Source organism: Manacus vitellinus, unplaced genomic scaffold (assembly GCF_001715985.3).
Source record: "Manacus vitellinus isolate BGI_N305 unplaced genomic scaffold, ASM171598v3 scaffold_0_pilon, whole genome shotgun sequence".
Lineage (NCBI taxonomy): Eukaryota > Metazoa > Chordata > Aves > Passeriformes > Pipridae > Manacus > Manacus vitellinus.
In genome coordinates, this window is record NW_021938789.1 from 941,511 (window position 1) to 963,794 (window position 22,284).

Sequence of the window (22,284 nt, forward strand, 5' to 3'; positions counted from 1 at the left end):
GTGGGGGGGGGACGGCGATGCTGCCCTCAGCGTCCCGCCGGAGCAGCGCCTGAGGGAGCCCCTTTCCTCTCTTCTGCTTTCTACTCGCCCTCGGGAACCCCGGGATGGAGCTGGGGAGGGATTCCCAGCGCTCAGTTCCCGTCTTGTCCCCCTTTTCCCTCCGCTTTGACGCCCCGGCTGGTGCCGCTCCGGCTGCTGCTCTTCCCATCCCCCTCCGCTGAGGGAGAGGGACGTGCCTGGAATATGCGGCTCTCCCCGGTGTCTCCGTGCCCTGAGGGGACGGGGGAGGCCCCCGGGCCACGCTGAGGACACAAAAAGAGCTGGCGGGCAGCTGGGAGAGGGAGAAGTGAGGTGCTGGTGGTGGCGGGGCGGTGTGAGGGGGGAGCGGGCTCGGGGCGAGCCGGGCTGGGGGAGAGGGTTTGGGGCGTGTGAGAGGAACATATTCCTTCAGGAACACCGGGGGCTGCCCGGAGTGCTCATCCCAGATGATTATCTGGATCTACGTGGCGTTGTTAGGAGACGTGCTGAAGGGGAGGCAGTGGAGGTGGTAGTAGAATATGGTTCCCTGGTCCCCTGAAGGTGGAGATGAGCTTGAAAATATAAAAAGGGACAAACGTGCTGGAAAAAAGGCTGGAGGCCTGTGGAGACGAATAAGCAAAATGCAGTTTGGTAAAAGCACGGGAGTGCTCGCTGGGGTGCTGGGTCTGTCTGCAGGGTGGAGGTTTCCCAGGGCTGCATAGATGGTCCTGGGCTTTAACCAGGTGTTGTAAAGCAGGTGAAGGACTCGGCGGTGACCTTATCGCTGAGTGCCTCGGGAGCTGTTGAACTGCAAGGATGATGCTCGTAGGAATCCACAGAAACCTTTGTCTGAAGTCTTGTATTGTGTATAAAGCAGGTCTGCCACATAACAGCAGTGACTGTGGAAGGGAGCTGGGAGAAGGCTCTCTGGTGCAAAATGCTTATTTAAACATCTCTAGCGTCAGCGTATCAACATTTAGTCGCCTATAGAAGATGTTTATGCAAAGTCAACTTTGTTGTGCTGAGGTCACGCTGCGCCTTCGCACACCGAGCATTGTGTGCTCTTTGCAGTGTTGGTCTTGCAGGCTTTCAAACCACGTTCTTCTGCATGTCCTCCTCCGCTCTCCCAGCTCCCTTCTACTCGAGTCCGAGAAGCAGAAGGACAAAGTGTTGATTCCTGTTTTACATATGAAGGCTCCTTTCTGTCATCCAGAAGTACTTTAAGGCTGACAGCGTCAGGCTTATATTTTAAAATAGCTGTAAAGAGTTCTCTAGCACTTTCCACAGCCAGAAAAAATGTGAAGGCATTTAATGTTAAGAAGATCGTTTTAAGACTGCATTTTAGATGTGTCCCAGTTGTTATCTCAGCTTTGCTTGCTACATTCCTGAAAAATTACTGGCAGTGAGGATCAGTGAGTTTTTGTTTTGCTGCTTATGACTTAAGAGCAATTGTCAAGGTGCCAGCTATTTAAAAGGTAGAGAATATTTTGGACTAATTCTTTTATTTCCACAAGCATTCTTTTTCCCAAAAAAATCTCAACAAAAATATACATAAGAGATTGGAATGTTGTTTGTAAAGTTACGAAGCTAAATAGTAAGAGGGTGAGACACCCTTCCACTGAAACTCTTAATTTCCCATTAAAGGTGGTGTTTATTGATTCTTCCCAGCATCCATTCAACTTCTGGGTTGTTTCTGTAATCTTCAACAATATTTTTCATTGTTTAAAATACCTGTCAGAACAGTGTCTGCTCAAATCTTTTGAATGTGTCCTCTGAAATGTTCGTAGCTGTGAGTCATATATCAAAACATTTTAGTGGTGGAGGTGAAAAAGCAGCAGGGAGAAATGAGCAGGAAGGCTAAAGTCTACTGAAGTAAGTTGATATCAAATCCCATTTTGTTCTTTAGGAGTCAGGTGCCCACAAGTTTCTGTGGGACTGAGGCTCTGGGATTTTTTTATTTCTACTTTATTCAAATGCTGTGTAAAATGAATGCATATCACTTTTAATTTTGTTCACCCACATAGTAGCTCAGCTATTTCTCTTGGAACTCTGGACACTGGTGATTTTCCCTTATGTGAGTAAAATATAAAAGACTGCAGATTTGTATTTATATCCTTCCTGTTTCCTCCCTCTAGCTTCCTCATGCCAACATCACTAGATAATAGTTGTGTAATAGTTCTGCATTTACAGTATGTTCCACGGAGTGCTTTTCATGTGAAAGAGTGCCTCAGCCTGCAGAGGGAAATCCCTGTTCCATAGCTAAATTGTGGCTGCTGCTGGAGTGGAAATGCTTCAGCCATTCTTCAGCACATCAGCTGAGGGGAAGTAAACAGAGTTCTTCAGCTGAGTCTTGGGAGGCTGTTTTAGTGTACAAAATAATACTTGAATATCCCCCCTCCCCACTCCAGGCCCTTCTCAAGGACAAGAAGGTTGTCAGCTCTTCTTCTACCAAAGTGCTGTGGAATCCTTTTTTTTTTTTTATTTTAAAAAGCCTACTGATAGAGAATTCTGGTCTCAGATGAGAGGATGTAACATGAAAGCTGACAAGGAATGAATGTGAACATTGTTATCGTAGTTCTTTGCTGAAACACTAATAAACAAGTGATGACAGGAAGCTGGATAGTTCATCCATATCTTTAGAAGTGTGAGTAATTATTAAACTGAACTGGCAAACTCTATGGAGTAAGACCCCAAGAGTGGAAGATGGGAGACCCAAAAGCAGCAATGATCACTTGTGGCAAACAGTTTAGAGTCAACTGGACTGCAACTGCTTTAAGAAACAGCTGATCAACAGGAGAGCTGTAGAAACACAGGATACTTGAGCACCTTCTCAGAGCCACTCTTTGGCTTGTTTTGTTGGCAGGGGAAATACTGACAGCAGATTTAATAAGGTACTGATTTGTCATGGAAATAAAATATTTACCTGACTGTTAGAGGGGAACATATAGGAGAACTGGAGTGTGCATTGTTCCTATCCGAAGTCCACAGAATAGCTGAGGTTAGAATGGACCTCTGGAGACAGTCTAGTCCAGAGGCCTGCCCTCAAAACAGGGTCAGCTGGAGCAGGTTGCTCAAAACCGTGTCCAGACTGTTCTCAATTACCTCCCAAGATGGAGATTCCAGCCTATAGGCAAATTTATTCCAGTGTTTGACTGCTGCTGTGGTACTAAAAAAAACAGTAATCTTTTAGTTTACAAGAAATTTTCTGTGTTTCAATTTATGCCCTTTGCCTGTTGTCCTTTTACTGGGCACTGCTGAGAGTAGTCTGGCTCCATCTTCTTTACTCCCTCCATCAGGTAATTCATACACATTGATAAGGCTAGCCCTGAGTCTTCTCCAGTTAAACAATCCTAGATCTCTCAGCCCCTCTTCATATATCAGGTGCTCCAATCTGTTAGTGACCTCTGTGGCCTTCTCTTTCCTCATTCCAGTATGTCCAAGTTTCTCTTGTACAGGAGGCCCAGAACTGGACACAGCACTTTGAGTGGGTCTAACTCCTCTTTAGAGTAGAGGGGAAGGGTCACCTTCCTTGACCCCCTGGCAGTGTTTCCTGACACAGCCCAGGGGGCTGTCGGTGGCCTTTGCTGTAAGGACGTGTTGCTGTCGTGGGCAACTTGTCCACCAGGACCCCAGGTGCTCTTCTGCAAAGCTGCTTTCCAGGCTGTGGGACTTCAGAATGTCCTGGTGCAAGTGGGTGCTTCTTCCCAAGTGTAGGACTTGGTATTTCCCTTTGTTGAATTTTATGAGGTTCTTGTTTGCCTGTTTCTCCAGCCTGTTGAGGTCCTTATGAATGGCATCACAGCCACCTGGCATATTAACAACTCCTCCCTCCCAGTTTTGTATCATCTGCAGACTGGAAGTGCACTCTGACCCATCATCCAGGTCACTAATGCAGGTGTCAAACAGTTCAGGTCAACTTCTTTACCCACAGAAGCAGAAAAGGTGCAAGATTAATTTTTTGTGTAATTGGTTGCTCTACTTTATTTTTTCCAGTATTTACAAGCTTCACTATAAGTTGGTTTTGAACATAACTTGGATATTATGAGTCAGAGTACTTTTGTCAAAACTTTGAGCATGTAGCAGGAAAAGTTCAGTGAAAGTGGTTCAAGCAGAACTTGAGAAGGACAGAAGTAACAGCTTGTAACATCTAGTTCACTGTAAGTACATCAATGTAAAAAATGTATATATAATGATGTTAGAACCACAGAATGCTTGAGGTTGGAAGGAACCCTAAATAAGTAATTCTAACTGCCCTGCCATGGGCAGGGACACCTTCCACTAGACCAGGTTCCTCAGTGCACCATCCAACCTGGCCTTGAACACTGCCAGGGATAGGGCATCCACAGCTGCTCTGGGCAACCTGTCCCAGTGTTTTACCACCCTCACAATAAAAAAAACTTCCTCACACCTAGTCTAAACCTACCCTCTGTCAGTTTGAAGCCATTCCCCATCATCCTGTTGCTATGTCACTCTTGTCAAAAGTCTCTCTCCACTCCCTTGTAGCCTCCTTTCCTTTCTAGATTGTTACCTGATTTGTGAAGTGCTTCTCAAGCAGAACATTGCAAAATAAGCTGGGTATTGGTAAGTCAGCTCTGCACTAACTCACAGTGAACACTTACACTAAATCCATATTCAGACCAGGTGCTGTGACTCACCCAGTGTGCTGAATGTCCACACTGAATAATGCACTTCCTGTTTTGACACACTGTGTGTGTGTCAGCAAACAAGTGTGACATCTTTTGTACCGCTCTTGTTCTTCTGCACTGGGCTCTGTTCTGAGAAACACCATGTTTTGAGAAAAATGTGATAACTGTGGGACTTGAGAAGAAGTTTGACATTTTAAAGCAGCTGAAGTAGGAGTTGGCTCCCATTGGTCTCTTTTCCACCCCTACCCACTCAAAATATATTTTAAAATTATTAAGGTGAGAAGAAGACCCAATAAAAGGCAGTAAGTAACAGTGTGGCCGTGAGCTAGAGCTGTTGCTTGGTTATCAGTACCCCATTGTGCCTGTAGGAAAATACTTTAGCAAAGATATTCTCAAACATCTCACAGAAGATCTCCTGTTAGTAGCTTCAAAGTGAACACTTAGCTGATGTTGCAATTCCCAGTTGCAGCATACTTGAGTTGTGTTTTCACAGGGCAGTGGCCTCTGATCTTGTGAGTGTGGTTTGTGTATGTTTTCCGGTGTAGGAATAACGTGTCTGTACAGTAGCTGGCATGTCGGGGTCTTTAAGTGTTGATATAAAGCAAGAATATTGGTGAAATGTTTGTTTCTTTGCATAGTGGATGTTTTTCAAGACTTGGGAAACAGGAGTAAAGATAAACTTCAGATGTTTGCTAGATATTGTGATAGGAGGTAAAATGCTTCCCTGCTTGGAGTGATAGAAGTGGAGCTCTTGCTGGATGTTGTGGTTATCCAGTGTCAATTTTTATCTCCCTAAACATCTTCCCATTGTCCTTCAGTTCAGTAGTTCCTGTGTTAATCAGCATAGGAGTGTGCCTTTTGGGCCCACAGATTTAGGGAAGTACTGTTTTGGTAGATGGGTATTTGCTATAAGGGCAAAGATCTATCAGCCCTTGTAAAGTCAAAAAACTGCTCTTTGTACACTTGGCCTGCCACAGCTCACAACCTGGAGATGCACTTTATGGGAAGTGTCTGCTATCCCAGAATGTGAAATATGCTATATTACTTGCATTACTTAGAATACATTATTGCTTTTTTAAATAAGGCAAGTTTTTGTAAAGATACCTTCATTTCGATAGCCAGTAATTTAACTGCTTCACAACCTACTCTTGATTCACCTCAGCTTTTTTTTTTGAGTGCTCTTGGATTAACATGACTTGTAAACTAGTGAAAACTAAAGTAAGATGGATAATATATTGAGTAGAACTTTGGTCATTCATATAATCTGATGCAGGTCTCCTAATTTGAATCAGTAATCCTTAATTATTTGTCTTAAGAGAAATGCTGTCACTTCAACCGGACTAGATTATTTTGGGAGCAATCTGATTGGACATGGGATCTCTAGCCTAGAGGTTCCAGCCAGTACCATGGTGTCTGGACTGTGCAAACACACAGAAGGATGATGACCTCTCATTCAAAGAGGTGGTACTGTGATTAAAATGAACAAATATTTGGAGAAGAAAGGAGAATCAAAACAGACGGAGGGACTCTCTCAGGACACAAACGTGCTGTGTGACCTTAGCTGAGGAACTCAGCTGCTGCTTTGGACAGGAAGCAATGCTTAGGTTCATGTTAGTACTCCAATATTTCTACTAAAAGAAGAAAAGAGAAGAAATGTGTTTTGAGGGCATGAGACCAGGATGGCAGCTACAAACAAGTGCATTGGAAAGGACTGGCCTCTGATGTCCCGCGGCTGGCTCTAGACAGGGCTCTAAAATGGCTTCAACCTGCTTACATAAGGATGCAAGACAGTCTTCTGTGACTGTAAAATGGCTTAATTTTCGTGTAGGAAGCCTTGTTCAAAAGTTCATAATGTATTCAGAAATAAGTTACTTGCAGTTTGTGTAAAAGGATAATATTTGGAAGGATTATGATTGCTTCTGTTGACTAAGTATGTGTGTAGCAGATGGATAGTCAAGATTTTTTGCTGCTAATTCTCTCCTGTATTGAAGTAGCAGCTTTGAATAATATAATGATACTTTCTTTCTAGACACAGCTGCTCTAGAATACACAGTACTGTCTCCCCGAGTTGTAAAACTGACTTGTTTTTAACTAAGGCAAACTGCTAAGCTTTACACTTCAAAAACACTGAAACTGTTTTTAAAAAGAGTTATTTTTTAAAAAATCCAAATTACTTGCAACTGCATTTAGGCTTATGAAATTATTTTGTGTTGATCTATGTCTCTTCAAGAGTTTATATTAATGCTTTCACCTAATTAAACCTAAATCTAGACATTATTATAAGCCACTCATTACTGAAATATACTGCTTCTCCTTTTTGTAACTTTCTTTTCCTTTTTGGATTTTGCCTAGAACAAAGAAAATCGTATTATTTCAAGGAATTGATAAGAGCTAGTCATCAGAAGAATTCACTCTGTGAATAAGTGGTGATATCATTTACATTTTGGATGAGTTCAGTGCCAAATAATGATGCTGACTCTGTTCTGAAATAATCCAAGAGTTGTAGAGGAAAAAATGAAGTATATAAAAATACAGAATTTCAGTAATTCTGCATGGAAATACTTAATGGTTGTTGGTTTGAGGGAAAATGTTCAGTAGTTCATTGTATCCTACCTCATTTTTCAAATGGCATCACATCTAATAGATGTCCTCTACTTCTGTTTTGTTGGAGGTGAGCATGGTGATCTACTCTAGTCCCAAGGAAACAGCTTAATGCTCAAAGGTGTTTCTTGCAGGGTTTACTTTTCCTCTTGACACTGTTTGTTTATTAAAACTCTCCAGGAGATGCTTATTTTCTCCATGTTGCCATGCTTCCTCTTTCCCAAAGTAGAACTTAGTTGTCTTTGCTTCTAGTTTTTTGAAAGGCAACTTCCTCCCTGCACTTCTCTTTCTGCTCCCTACCTGTCTGTGGCTTTCATGGAAGGGCATGATACATGGCATTTGAAAAAGCTTATTTATACCTCAGAAAGTCTTCAACTGAATTGTCTTGGAGACCTGTAGATTCATACAAATCTCTGGTGCTTTTCAGGTGTTATAAGCTAACACAATTGAGGAGAGGAAGCACATCATTTTTCTGACCCTTGAAAGGAGAGCATAGTTCTGTAATGGTTCCCCCCCACCTAATCTGGTAGGACTCTTTTATTTTATATTTCTTGAAACTTTTTTTTCTTCCCACTAGTTATGTGACTTCATGTACTTGATAACATTTTTCCGATTCCTCCTGCCCATGACTGAGTTAATTTGAGAATATACACAATGTGGGTATTTGTGTCTTTTAAAAATCACATTTTATGTGGGAAAGGGTTGCTTTCAGCCAGGAGACTGTAACACTGAGGAAGGATGATTCACACAGACATCTGTAAAGTCAGGATATACAGTTAAAAGTTCCCTGCATATGAGTTGGTGCTGCTGTAAAGCTAGACCCAATTAACTTCTTTCTTTCAAATACAGAAGGAAAGTGGATGTTCTTTTACAGAACTGCAAACCTGTGTAAAAGATGCTTGTTTCTGTTGTCTACACTGTTTTCTGTGAAATCAGTTTTTAGAAAATAAACCTTTGAAAATTCCTGTTGACAGGCCTCTGGGAAATGGTCTTACTTTCACTGCCAAATAATTCTTCCTTCAATAGTGATGACTTTTTTGAAGTCTCACTTTTACTCTGTAATTTCCAACAATCAAGTGATACTATAAAAACTGATTTTTACTTTTTTCTGCTGCATCTGAACTAGTTTCCAATGTGTGGTCACTGTGGGGTAGAAACTCTTTTTGATTAATGTTGTGGTCTGAAAGAGATTGACTGGGTTGTAGTTTCCATTTTTATTTGGAGTTTTTTAGGTTCGAATCTGCATAAGTAAAGAAGGAAATTAGCCTATTGTAGGATGTGACCTAAAGGTCTAGTGTAAGGCTACAGCCTTGGGGGAGGTTAAAGGCTTACATTTTTTTGCAAAACTTTAATCATGAAAGAAAGGTGTAGTTCAGTCTTTCAATCTTGCTCTGTACCGGTTGGAAAAACTTGTGGGCAGCATCAAGCTGATATTTGAAGTTTCACCCAGTGGCCATTACACTTTGGCCTAACATCCTGCACCTCTAAAGGAGTAGAAATGCAGGATGTAACGCTTTTTTATAAAAAGCTTATTTGGCTTGAGAAATAAGCCTGTGTCCAGTCCTCCCCCTAATTTTCTGGAAACTCTCTGATAAATGCTGGAGTAGTCTGAGGATTTTGTTGGATAGCTGTGAAAGGAATACAAAGTATAAGACTGTTTCAGTGCTTCTTTCTTAAGTAAAATTCTAGTGAGATTCTTAATATATGTAATTGATTTTTCCCTTCCAGCCAGTGGCTTATTGATGCAGAAATACTGTCCTTACTAATCAAGTATAGAATAATGTACATCAGTTAAATGTGACTTTTGAAAAGGGCATGCCATGTAAAAATACTGGAGTCTTTTTAAAATATTAAGGGAGGTGGTGAGGTGGATTTGGTTGATAGTTCATTCGCATTACTGAGTGTTTTTTGGAGATAAGCCTTACCAGGAACTCTTGCAAGGAAGAACACGGAAGTCCTTATGTGGGAAGTACCTTGTGTGGTACTGGGCAAGATAAAAAACAACCATCAAGATTTGGTAGCCAACCTGTGTAACGGTGGAAGGTTGGTGTCAGGGTTCTGCTGGCTTCTCGACTGGTCTGGCTGGTGTTCAACTGATTGAGCAGCCTGGAAGAGAGAGAGAGTGTGCTGAGATGGAACAGTTTCCTTGATGATACTGAGATAATCAAGGTATTACAGATTTAGCCCAAGTGTGAAGCATTCGAGAAGAAGAATGAGAGACTAAATGGATGTTAAAATAGATCAAATTCAATATATGCTAGTGTGGTGTGATATAGTGTTTAGGTGTGGTGGAAAGAAAAGTAATCCCAGTCATATATTTATATATATATAAAATAACTGAGTCAGAAATGATTATCATTGCTCAGTGGCATCTTGAGGTTGTAGTGAATGTTTCCTGTGAGTGGTTGGGTTAATGTAGACAAACATAGGACAGAAGTGTTGGGAAAGGGAAGAATGGAGAACCTCATTAAATAGCAATGAAAGTCCATGGCTGCTGCTTCTCTCAAGAAGTATGAGTTACTCTTATTTTCTTCCTTCCCTCATCCTGAAATAGGATGTACTAGAACTGGAAAATGTCAACAGGAGGGCAAGAATGATTAGAGATATGGAATGTCTGTCTTCAAAGAATAGTTTAGAAAGAACCTTTTCAATCTCAAGATACATGAGAAGTATGTGGGAGAAAGTGCGTTCCCATTTTTGCTTCCAAAACAAGAACAAAAGAGTTTCAAATGAGGCTGGTTGTTGACAAGTCAAAACCAAAGAGTATTTCTTCACACACTGTGAGGCTGTGAAACATCTCACCACAGGATGTTGCAGTGCTAAAAGTTGGGTCAACAGCAACCAGCAGAGTTCATGGGTGAGAAACACTCTGTGGTGTTTCTACTATTAAACTCCCATCTCTGGCTCAAGAAAAGATGATGACAGAGGAGGACTTTTGGTCTTAGGCAATATGGCCATTCAGTTCTTCATATGGAAATGCATTTGGGGTTTAAATTAGCAATGGGGATCTATAATTCAGTCCCTTTAGAGATGAAGTAATAAGATTAAGGTAAGAAAGCACCCCTGCAGACACTGTAATTCAGGCTTCTGCTTGAATCTGGGCTAACCTCAAAGCTAATCTGAGTTGCTCAGGGCCCTGCCTAGTTCTGAAGGTTTTGAAGGGTGGAGATTCCATCCTTGCCAGCTGCTGTTCCAGTGCTTACCAATTCTCCTGGTTGAAATATTTTTTTCTTTATGTCCAACTGGAATTTTCTTCAGTGCAAGCTGTCAACTGCCTCCTTCCCTTTTGCTCTTTAACTCAGAGAAGTCTGGCTGGCTCTTACCTATGACCTTCACCTTTAGGTAGTAGAAACCTTCTATCAGCTCCCAACTCCCTGTAGCCTTCACTTCTGTGAGTAAAACAAGCCTGCCTCTTTCAGCTTCTCTTGGGTTTTGTATCCTCCAAGCAGCTCACTGTTGTGGTGGCAGCCTTCTGGACTCCTTCCAGTTTGTCAGCATCTCTTCTTTAATAGGAGGGGGAAATGACCTGAAAACCAGACTCAGTATTCCAGATGAGTCTGCAGGAGTGCTGAGCATAAACAATCATTCCTCTCAGCCCACTGCCTTTAGTCTTGCCAATGCAGCCTGGGATGTGGTGAACTTTCATTGCCACAAGAGTCTGTAGCTGGTTCATGTCCAACCTGCTGTCCATCAGAACCTCTGCACCTTTTCCTGCAGAGGTGATCCTCACCCGTTACTCCACAATGTGTGCTAAAGGTGGGTTTGTGCCAGGTGCAGGGCCCTGGTTTTTCCTTTGATTCCATTTCACGGAATTCTTGGTGTGTTTCTCCAGCTTGTGGTTCCTTCTGAATGGCAGATCTGCCCCCAGCATTGCCAAGCACTGCACTCACTCTGTGAGCTTTCTGACTGTGTGTTCCATAGCGCCGATGGGTGAAGGTGACACATGTATGTTGGAGCTGATAACATTCCTTGGGAATCAAGCAGTACTTGTAATTGGCCACCAGGAAGCTTTTGAACCCCCAACCATTATTGTTTGAGCTTGGCCCTCCAGTCAGTCCCTAACCTGTCTTGTATTCCAGCCATTGAGTCCACATTTCCCCAGTTTGGCTACAAGGATATTGTGGTGTGAAAAACCTCACTAATACTGTTATTAAGGGCTGCCAGTGCACTCCTGCCATTCAGAGATAGTCCATCACTATCCATCACCAGCTTGAGCTGGTTATGGCAAATCTGGGCTGGTTATTCCTAGTCACCTTTATAAGCTTGGAAATGGTTTCCATATGAATTTTTGTTTTAATGTAACTTTCCCAAGAACTGAGATGAGGCAGACCAGCCTGTAGTTTCCATGATCTTCCGGGTTCTCTTTTTGGAGTAGAGGTAGGAAGCTTGCCCTTTTCAGTCCCTGACAACTTCCCTTGTTCACCATGACATTCCAGCAGTGGTAGCAGCTTTGCAGTGTCATCTGTGAGCTCCCTCCTTCCCTTTTGCTCCCATGTACCTGTGTATCTTCAGCTTGCTTTGGACCTCCTGTGTGAATAGTACCTCTCTCCCCAGACTCAGTTGCTCATAGATGATCAGGAAGGAGAAGACCTTACCAGTAAAGACAAGGCATGTAGAACTAAGACTTTCTGTTCTCCTTTGTTGCTGGGTCACAAACTCAGTTCTGTAGATGCTTTTCTTCATCTTTCTTATGCTTCTCCTGTTTCTATAGAGCCCTTGTAGTTCCAGTTACTTATTTGAACTCTAGATGAATTAAGTGTTGGCTCTGATGGTAATGAGTGCTGGATTTCTAGCTGTGACTCCTTTTCCTCCCTGGTGGCTGGAGGACCACAACACCTCTGCAAAGAAGACCTTGCCACAGTTCATGTTTGTTCTGTTCTGTTGCACTCTCCCCCAAGCAGAGAGCCCTTGGGCAGTGTATGTATCCAATTTGTTTGGAAACCACAGGTGCTTAATGAGGGAGTGACTGTGTCAGTTGGAGAAGCTGTGAATGTGCAACAAGGCAAAAACTTCGCTACGTTCTCGAAATGCCGTTAAGCTGCCTAATGGAATTCAAGGTGCTAAAAGGAGCCTGAGTCCGGTCTGAATGTCTGACTTACACCAACATAAATGCCATTGAGGTAGCAAAGCCTTTTAAGCTTTGATCACCATAATTAACGAACTTCTGTGAGTGGAAAAGGATTTGCATTCTCCTGTCCCCTTGGATAGTTTTAAAGGCTATAGATGGTATGTTCTTGTTGCAAGTTTTGTAAAGCCAGTGTTCTGTGAGCCTGTAGAGATAAGCAAGAGCTGAGGTGAGAGTGTGATCAGCTGCTATTTCTGTTTATTTGATTAATGGATGGAGTACTAAGTGTGTGCACATAGATACATTTAGAAAACCTTGAAAAGAAAAATGAAGAATCTCATTAAAATGTTGATGATGAGTGTGAAAACAATATGCATTGTAGGATGCTGTGTAATGGATTGGCTGGTTTAGAACCACAGAATGGTTTGGTTTGAAGGGACCTTAAAGATAATATAGTTCCAACCTCCCTGCCATGTCTATTAGACCAGATTGCTCAAAAATCCCATCCAGCCTGGTCTTGAACACTTCCAGGGATGCAGCATCCACAACTTCACTGGGCAACGTGTTCCAGTGCTTCACCACCCTCACAGTAAAGAACTTCTTCCTAGTATCTAATCTAAACCTGCCCTCTGTCAGTTTAAAGCCATTCTCCCTTGTCCTGTCACTCCATGCCCTTGTCAAAAGCCCCACTCCAGCTCTCCTGTAGCCCCTTTAGACACTGGAAAGTGCTAGAAGGTCTCCGTGGAGCCTTCTCTGCACCAGGCTGAATGGCCCCAGCTCTCTCAGCCTGTATTTATTGGAGAGGTGCTCCAGCCCTCTGATCACCTTTGTGGTCTCCTCTGGACTTGCTCCATGTCCATGTCTTTCTCACGTTTGGGGCTCCAGAGCTGGATGCAGCACTGCTGGTGGGGCTTCACGAGGGCAGAAGCCTCCCTTGACCTCCCTTGACTTGCTGGTCACACTTGTCTTGATGCAGCTCAGGATGCAGTTGGCTTCATATTGTTTATATTTTGTTAAATATTTATTTTCAGGCTGATAATTAACACTTGAGAAGTGTATTCAGTTTGCTAACCATCAGGTTACAATATATGTAAGCGTTTAATGCTGGCTTTTCCCCCCCTAGTTTTAATATGTATTCAAAAAACTCAAGAAAATGGAATCACTTAGTGATTATTGAAAACTGTATTTTAATGAAAATGTATTTAGTATTAAATTCACTATATTTAAGGGTATTTCAAGTTACATTTGATGTAGCTTGTGAAAAGTTTGCCTATAGTTGCCCAATTTGAACAGTTTTAGCCACTCCATGATTTTAGAACTTTCAGTCTTGGTTTGGTACCTTATTGGCATTCATGGGCTTCTTGGGCTGAAGGCCAGGCAGTAAACATCACAGTTGAGTGTGTGCTTAAAAACTACCTCAGACATCCTGAGCTCTGCAGCTTTCTACTGCCTGCACTCCACAACCAACATGTGGCTCTCAGGGCAGTCTTTCCTCCTCTTCCACCAGTTCAAGCTTGTAGATCCAGAAGGATCCTCTCCTAAGTCTTGTCTCCACAGCTAGAGGTTACTGGAGCGTGTTCTGGGAGAGCACACCAGTTTTCTGGCTTTCTAAAACCAGAGTGAAGTAACTCCTGAAATGAAGAAAATATCAGGTTAATCAGTTTTCTCTGCCTCTCTGTTGGCATTTAGCACCTGGAAACAGACACACTACATTTGCAGAAGCCTCCAACCAAGTAGACTTTCCTTCATATCACAGCAAAATTTTGATCTTGGAAAAACTTATGTTACTGTAATTTTACCCCTTGTGTAGGCTATTCTAACTTCAGTCAAATTCCTTTTCACTAGATTTAAGTTGGACCTGGTTTAGTACATGCTGAAGTTGAATAATGTGTCTGCAGCTGTGGAAGCTGATGAACAAAAGGAGCAGAATCTGTTTAGTGACACTGGATTTAAATGTGCTGCCCACCAGTATTTTACAACTCTCCTTTGTATCCTCTTGTGTGTTCATGGTATGAGCCAGCTGGGTGTGGTTTTTCAAGCTCTAACGAGTCAGACAAGTTGGTATTGTGCTTATACAGAACACATTCTGGTCAGTACTTGCTGCTTTATTTCAAATTTTTTTGATGTTTGGTAACTCATTCTTTTTTCTTAAGGTAATGCTTCCCTAGGCAGAGTTCTGTAGGTCACTTTTTCCCCTAAAGACTCTGTAATTCAGGCTGGGTCACAGAATGGTACTGGCAGGAAAGATTGAAGGTCTCTAACAACTAATGATATTTAAATTTTGCACCTGTCTCTTGATCCAAAAAGTTTGGTGTTCACTGTTTTCTAAACAGGAACTGAAAATTAAAGTGAACCATAATTAAGAATTTTTAGAATTGCATTGTCCAGAAAACTTTATGTTCTCCTTCCATTTACTTTCATTATTGGAGGGGGAAAATGAACTTATTGGTACAGAGCCTGTAACTTTTGAAGAGTTCTGCAGTAAAGCAAACCAGTACTGGGCAGCAGAATCTTTTGGAGCCTTGGAACTGTAGGAGTAACAAAAGAACCAGTGGATCAAGATGCAAAGTAGAGATAAAATGCTTTCTCTGAAAGGAATGTAGCAGTTGCAATTTCTAAATTTTGGCATCCATAGAATCTAGTCCTGTAAAGAGAGTGTGAAAGCTGTACCTGGGGACAATTTACAAATATTGTCTTAAAAAGTGATGGCTCTATAGTAAGAAACAAGTGCTTGTGCAAATTATGAAAAGCTGTGGTAAAGAGTATTTACTGCCAGCTTCAGTTATGCAAATAATTTCGTTGTACCTTTCATTTCCCTTGTTATTGGTACACTAAAGTTATGTTTTGCAATATGTTTTTTATTTACTTCTCAGAGTATATGGCAGAGCAGTTCAACTCACAGCCTCTTCCACACAGGATAGTCAGATCATTTTTAGGGTAGAGGGGAAAAAAAATAAAACAATATTCAAAAACCTATTGCACCTAGATGCATTCTAAATGATATATAATGATGCCAGCTGAAAATGAAAGTTCAATTGTTCTAAATGTCATATGAACACAAACTGTGCCAGAAATCTGCACACTAAAGAGACAGAGCACAGGAAACTGGAGCTGTTATTGCTCTTGCAATAGGAACTGCAGATAAGGAACTAGGGAAAAGGGAGATTAAACAGGGACGTTTTTTCAAACTGACTAGATCTGTGTCCTGCTCAAAATTTAACAAAAGCACTTCCTGTAGTCAAAAAGTAGTAGCTTGTGCAAGTTTTGATTGATGTAGCTTTGCAGTGTGGCATGGAAAGCTGATTAACAAAATACTTGCAGAAATGTTCTTCAGTGAACAGTAAGTAAGAAAAATGCAGGGGGAGGAAAGCGAAAAAGTTGTCTTAATGCTGTCTGGCATCAAGTCTTGGAAATAAGTTTCCGTGTTCAAAAGCTTGAGATGTCAAAATAATGGCCCCCCAAAACATCCCTTCTGTCTATGAGGCTCTAAAATGTTTCCTACTTTTTGTGAAATGGAGGAATGAGAGTTGTAGATCGAATAAAAGATGGTTATGTGGGCAACTAAGTAGGCGTTGAAGCCTGTTAATTGTGATGGTTTGTGTGGTTTGAGTTTTGGGTGGGTGTACTGCTGGGATTTTAGGGCAAGATGTATAAGGAAAATAATTGTTTTAGCTTGATGCTTCCTGTGCTAAAGGCTTGTTCTGACGTTTGTTCAGTTCTTAGTTTGAGATGCCAAAACCCATTAAATAGATCATTTCAGTGTTCCTGAGAGGAAGAAGAAGAAGAGAGCCCTTTCATATCTTATCAGGAGTATCCTTGTGTTACATTTCTACTACAAATAAGAACAACCTACTGTAGGTCATGCAAAGTCTTGGAAAGCAAATGCTTACTCTGAACCAAACTGTTCTCTAATAGGGGACTGCAGTGATTAATGGAGTAACCTCTTTCCTAATGGAGCCTAAAAGGAGTGTGGCCCCTGGGGACACTTCCTTGCATGCGAAAGATTAGAGTGAGGAAAATGGAGACCTTGATATAATTGATTAGAAGTTATATGCTTGAAAGATTTGTAATCAAACATAAATGTGATAGGTACCAAACAGAGCACTGATTCGCCTTTCCTGTTTTACCTTTAACGTGTATAATCTGATTGCTGGTGAAATTATGCCTTTGATTAATGGAAAAGCAATCAGGGTTATCATAACTACCTGAAAGAACTTTCAGGGAGTTTTTCAAGATAAAAGATTCAGATTAATTAAGTGTACAATGCTGGAATGTTTTTTAAAATTCCCATTTCTGTGAAGTAATAGACCTTCCTGTCCAAATTGCTTGTTCTGTCACTGTAGTGGAAACAACATGATGGGAGCAGCTTAACATTTACTGGAAGCTTTTCCCAAATCATTCACCAGGCTGTAGACTACTCCCATAATATGTGTCCTTAATTGCCATCAGTAGCAGTTTAGATATGACTGTCCCATAAAGGTGTGGAACAAGTAGGGCAGGAGACCTCCAAGACTGGTTGATCTCACCCAGGAATGAAGCCTGGCTGAGAGGAATTTAACCAACTTAGTCATACAGGGCTTTATCACTAAATGAAAATTTACATGGAATTTCTCTTGGTGTTCCTTGTAGTCCCAGGGGAAGTAATGTTCAAAAGTAATCTTTTGTGGGCAGAAGTATGTAGGAGTCCTATTAGGTTTCATGAATAACTGTTAGTGTACTATATATACATTTTTTAGTAGCCAATATGCATTACAGATGCTTTCTCAAAGGTAACTCTTTCTTTAATGAATTCCTGAAGGAAAGAAATGTAAACTTAAAAAATCAAGTGCTGAAGGGTGATCTCTTGGTTGTAGTTTAACTTGTAGCTTTCCTTTTGTAGGGACTCATTTGTCTTTGCTTTCTGTTCTCCCTGGACTGTTTCCATCAGTGCTTGCCACAGCCAAAGCAGGATAGGTAAAACTGGTACCAGAAAAGAAACTACAGTATTTATGTCCTGTCGTTTTTTCATAATCTTTGAAGTGTCAGGTCCTTGCTGAGAAGCCTTAAATAAGGGCTTTGATACGAGAACTCAAGATCAACTGATGACCTCTAGTCTCCTGGAACCGAGGTGTGCTTTGGGGGTGCATCAGATGAAATCATCAGTCTCTCTAAACTCTAGAGGACCTGACTGTTTTAAATAGAGAAGTTCTGATGATTGCTCTTTCCCGTGCAGGTGCCGTACGAAACACTGAACAAACGATTCCGGGCCGCACAGAAGAACATCGACCGGGAGACCAGCCACGTCACCATGGTGGTGGCAGAGCTGGAGAAGACACTGAGCAGTTGTCCTGCTGTGGACTCAGTTGTCAGTCTCCTGGATGGAGTAGTTGAAAAGCTCAGCGTCCTGAAACGCAAGGTAAGTGGTGTTCTACCTTCCCTGCTTGGCCTTTGCAGAACAGAACCAGGTTTCTGCAGTGCTGTCTGCTCGGGTTTTCTTCTCCAGATAACCAGTGTTACTGGCACTTCAAATGAAGCCTTGGAATGCACACTGAAATCTTGCTTTGCTGTGCTTGTGAAACGTGACTCGCTGTTCCACCACTAAGCATAACAAACCTCTGTTGAGAGGTAAAATTAATACGTATTTTTAGTCCTGAAAAGGAATTTTGCTGCCCACAAAAAGAAATAGTAGCAAAATTAATTGATTTGTATGAGTTCCTGCTTGTCTAATGGAAGGCTTTGTGCCAGTAGCATTAATTGATCACTCAAAGAGCGAAACAGGTAGAAGATGAAGCTGAAAAATGTTTGACCTCCAGTACAGGAATAGATGTATGCAGTGTTGAGGCTTCCTTGCAGAAGAAAGTGCGAGTTGTCCTGAATTGTTACTTGAAATTTTTTTTATAAACACTAAACTTGCAAGCTGAAAGATTCCTAGGGAATATTAAGAGCATTTTAAACAAAATTTGGCAAGATAACCTGCTCCTAACTGTTAAGCTTGAACAAAATACAGCCAGCCTTTCATGCCTTTATCACATCTTTCTTAGAAAAAGATGTATATGTTCTTAGAAAAAGAAGTATAAGCCATCCTTATTTTGGATGGGAATATTATTCATCTTGAGAGTCATCAGAACACTTACTTGAAACAAGTCTTGCAGAAAAATGAAAATAGCTCTGTCGCCTGACTTTAAAGCAGTGCTTCTCCAAAAATAAACAGATGAAACATAGTAGCAGAGTCATTTCATTAAACTTAAATGAAATAACCAACAGATATAAATCTTGAGACAGTATTAAGTGAAGCATCAAAATACCTTGGAGCTTTGTAACATGAAAATAACACTGTCACGTATGTTGATTTGGGGTTTTCTGCTTGAACAAGTCAGCTGGGTTGAAAAGCTCTTCTGCAAAAGACTTCATAAATTAATTACTCTTTTCATCTTTGGATTGTGAGACTTAAAGAGGTCTTGAAGGATATGGGTTTTTTTCACTTCTCCATTACTTACAGAAAGAAATAAGTGCTATTTCTGAGAGAAGTGTTGGATTTTGCTTGTAGGTGTGTAGTAATGATGTGGAGGAGTAAAAGTTATTTACTTGTTAAATCTTTGCTGACTGTGGGGGTGTGTCTGAAGGCATTGCTTAATGCTTTGGGTGCAAAGCTCCATTTTAATGTAATTGCTCATTTGTTTTTGATTGCCTGAAAGACTGGAGAATCTTGTAGCTGCTCAGAAATAACAAAAGGCAAAAAAAAAAAAATTTGTTTAACAGTAAAAGTCTTCTGAAATACAAAGGTCTTGTTTCTGTTCCAAACCCTTCATCCCAACTGTCTTCTCTGTAATCTCTGCCCCAAGCAAAATGATTGTTTTCTTTAGGGCCTTTGGACCCTGTGGGATCTCTGTTTCCTCCTGTGCTTAGACAAGGATCTGATGAACTGCTGAGGTGGCCATAATAGAATTAGATGGTTCCTTTATTTAACACCTTACTCACTCTTTTAAGAGAGGTTTTCAACACAGCAGGTTTCTTGGGTTCTGAAAATGATCCTGGGGAAACCTAGGCCTTTGTGTTTTTCCCTTTGTATCCTGTTAGTATGCTTGTTCCCTCAATTTCTATTAATGTCCAGCAGGGCAGGTCCAGATAGACTTGGTTCAGAGAGTTTTGAAAAGGATCTGTAGCCTTTCTGAATGTGCTAGAAGGATGAAAAACCCAGCAAGAGCTGTGTAAGTCCAGATACAAACCCATATAAGCAGAGCCCTTTGGAATGAGAAAGGGTCTAACCTTTGTGCCTGGCTGGCTTGAATTCTCTTAGTTCTATTCAGAATATTTCTCAAGGTTACCTTCACATCTGGTAACACTGCAGACATCTAAAAAGTGAAAGCGAGCTTTAGCTTGAGTTACTCTTTGCTGAATGGCAAAAGACTCAGTTTATAACTTAAAGTACTTATCTCCAAACTGTGTGTTACAAAATAAAACTAAATTCAGTAATAGAACTCAGATTTCAGTAATAAAAATAACTCAAGGTACAAATGTTTCCATGGATTTTAGTAAAAGATTCGTGTATAGTGACTAAGGTTTTAGATACTTGAGCTGGGTATCAAGGGCCAGATCAGTCAGGCTTAATTGGGGCAAATTTTTGGTGGGAGTTTCTTGCACAAGTTTTCTCTTATTTCACTTTGCTTTTCAAACACTGATCCTTCCAGAAAAAATGTCTATATAGGCAGGCCTTGTAAACACAACTAGAACCAACCTGTGCTGCCGGGGCTGGAGCTGTTATCCAAGAATGACACTGTAGCCTGAATAACTTGAGTGCTGGGAAGGCAGCTGTGTCAGCACAGAGTGCAGGGGGGCTGCCAAAAGCCCGCCAGGTGCTTTGGGCTGTGCTGGGCTGGCAGACCTGCCTGTACCTTTCCTGTGCAGTTATTCAAACCCAAGCCAGCGAGTTTAAAGTCACCACAAGGCAACCCAACCTGCAGTTGCATCACTGGTGATGGATTCCAGGGGGGAAAGGTACTAACCATCCTCTGCTGGTTTGCCTTTACCTTAGCAAGCATATAAAGGTACTGCCAACTTTCTGGAGTTCTTGTAGCCTGGCATGACCCTGAGTTATCACGTGCTGTGCACTGAGTCAGCAAGCTTGGAGTGACGAGGTGTCTGTCATAAAATTGCCTGGAAAAATCGGCAGCACAACCATTCAGCCATGAAACTTTAAGGCTGAAGGGAAGCAAGTATGAGCTGAGTGCTTGTTTTTTAATAAAAAAAAAAATTGTGGAGATGTGTTGGGGTGTGTGTTTCGTGCTGGATATGCCTATATGTTGCTTTTAAAAAGTCATTCCCCTAGGCAAATGTATTTTCCTAAGTAAGGCTCCCTAGCAGTGGATTCATGCTTCCACAGCAGCAGAGTTAAAGAAAATAGTACCACTTTAACAAAACTGATGATTTTTAAAAAACTACTCTTAGGTCCTTGCAACACAGGTGCCGGGAGGCCAACTGTTTGTATAATTTTCATTATTGCATGACTGATTAAAATGGCTCCAGTGTATTAGAAGTAATGTGGGTTTACTCTGCATCACTCCTCAGTAGAACTAATTCAGCAGGACAGCTGCTGGAGGAAGGAGCCATACATAGGTTAGAGGTGGAAATTTTGCTTTCAAATGCTTGGCCCAGGTGACTGCAAACCCCCACAAAGCACTTTGCAGGCTATTACAGCAGTTGCTGCTGCAGGTGATACTTTGCTGGTTTTGGACGAATTGCAAATCAAGCAGAAAAATGTATATATTCATAATGTCAAATAAGTCAAAACCTATTTCTGTGCAAGAATGTCTCAGAACTGGACCAGCCGTGCTCAAACTTATGCACTGCCATAGGAAATGTATTTCTAAATGAAAGAACACTGCTGGGAGTAACTGCATAGAGTGCTATGTAAACGGTGCTTACAAGCAATTACCCTGGAGATTGGAAATGCATCCCTCTTCACTGTTCATTTTCACTTTTCAGGCCGTTGAATCAATCCAGGCTGAAGATGAAAGTGCAAAGCTCTGCAAACGCAGGATTGAACACCTGAAGGAGCACAGCAGTGACCAGCCAGCTGCTGCCAACATGTGGAAGAAGAAGCGCATGGATCGTATGATGGTGGAGCACCTCCTACGCTGCGGCTACTACAACACAGCCGTAAAGCTGGCGAGGCAAAGCGGCATCGAGGTGGGCAGCAGTGGGAACCAACTGACAAAGTGGGGGTAAAGAGCAACTTGGCAAATAGAAAAAAAGCTGCTTTTAGCCTTGTGGCAGTTATTTTTATGTATTAGGATGTTTATCTGTTAATCTTTTTAGGCTTGAGCTTGTTCGCCTCACTCGACGTAAATTGTGTTTTAACGTATTAAATAAGTAAAAGTTGAAGGCGTAGTTTTCAGTCACAAATTAAATGCTCTTAGATAAACACCTTGCCCTCTTAAAACTCAGATTAATTCTCAAATGTCATACAGAATTTCTTGTTAGAGGTCCCTAGGCTGCTGATTAAGCAGTTGGTGGAGCTTCCCATCTGTCTAGCCACACTCAGATGATATGTGTAGGTGACCAGACTGAGCAGAACAGCATATGCTGATTGCAGGAGCAACTGTTCTGTTGTATCATCCTACTGTTTAATGCATTGAGAAGAAAGCTGGTTTTTACTTGGGAAAATATATTTTGATACAATTTGGGTTTTTTAGTAGCCAGTTTATCTTGTATGGTCCATAGAAAGGTTTTGCTGCTTTGCTTATTTCACCATTCCATGATATTTGCTTTACTTTTCACTAGTTGGTTTTGCTTTGGTATCACAGTGGGTTATGAAGTCTTTGGAGTTTGTATACTTTGGTGTAGCTTCTTTATGCAGAGCAGTGAATCCACACCATGGTCCTCTGACAACCATGGGGACATTGAAACACATTCTTTAACAATTTGCTGTTTATTTAAAGAAATCACGTTCTGCTAATTTTAGGTAGCATTTGCTAT

The 22,284-nt window shown here is 41.5% G+C and overlaps 1 protein-coding gene across 3 annotated transcripts in view; it reads left to right on the top strand.

The window, feature by feature from the left end:
- Positions 1-7,684: 7,684 nt before the first annotated feature.
- Positions 7,685-22,284, top strand: part of MAEA (macrophage erythroblast attacher) — a 42,024-nt gene continuing 27,424 nt past the window's right edge. For 2 of the 3 annotated variants that reach the window (XM_029960760.1, XM_029960764.1), the window contains exons 1-3: positions 7,685-7,791; positions 17,543-17,725; positions 21,292-21,495. In XM_029960760.1, the coding sequence (XP_029816620.1) occupies positions 17,618-17,725; positions 21,292-21,495 (312 nt within the window). In that variant the 5' untranslated portion in view covers positions 7,685-7,791; positions 17,543-17,617. Of the gene's footprint in view, positions 7,792-9,353; positions 9,435-17,542; positions 17,726-21,291; positions 21,496-22,284 lie in introns of those variants that run through there. The other variant, XM_018088469.1, reaches the window with a different exon arrangement.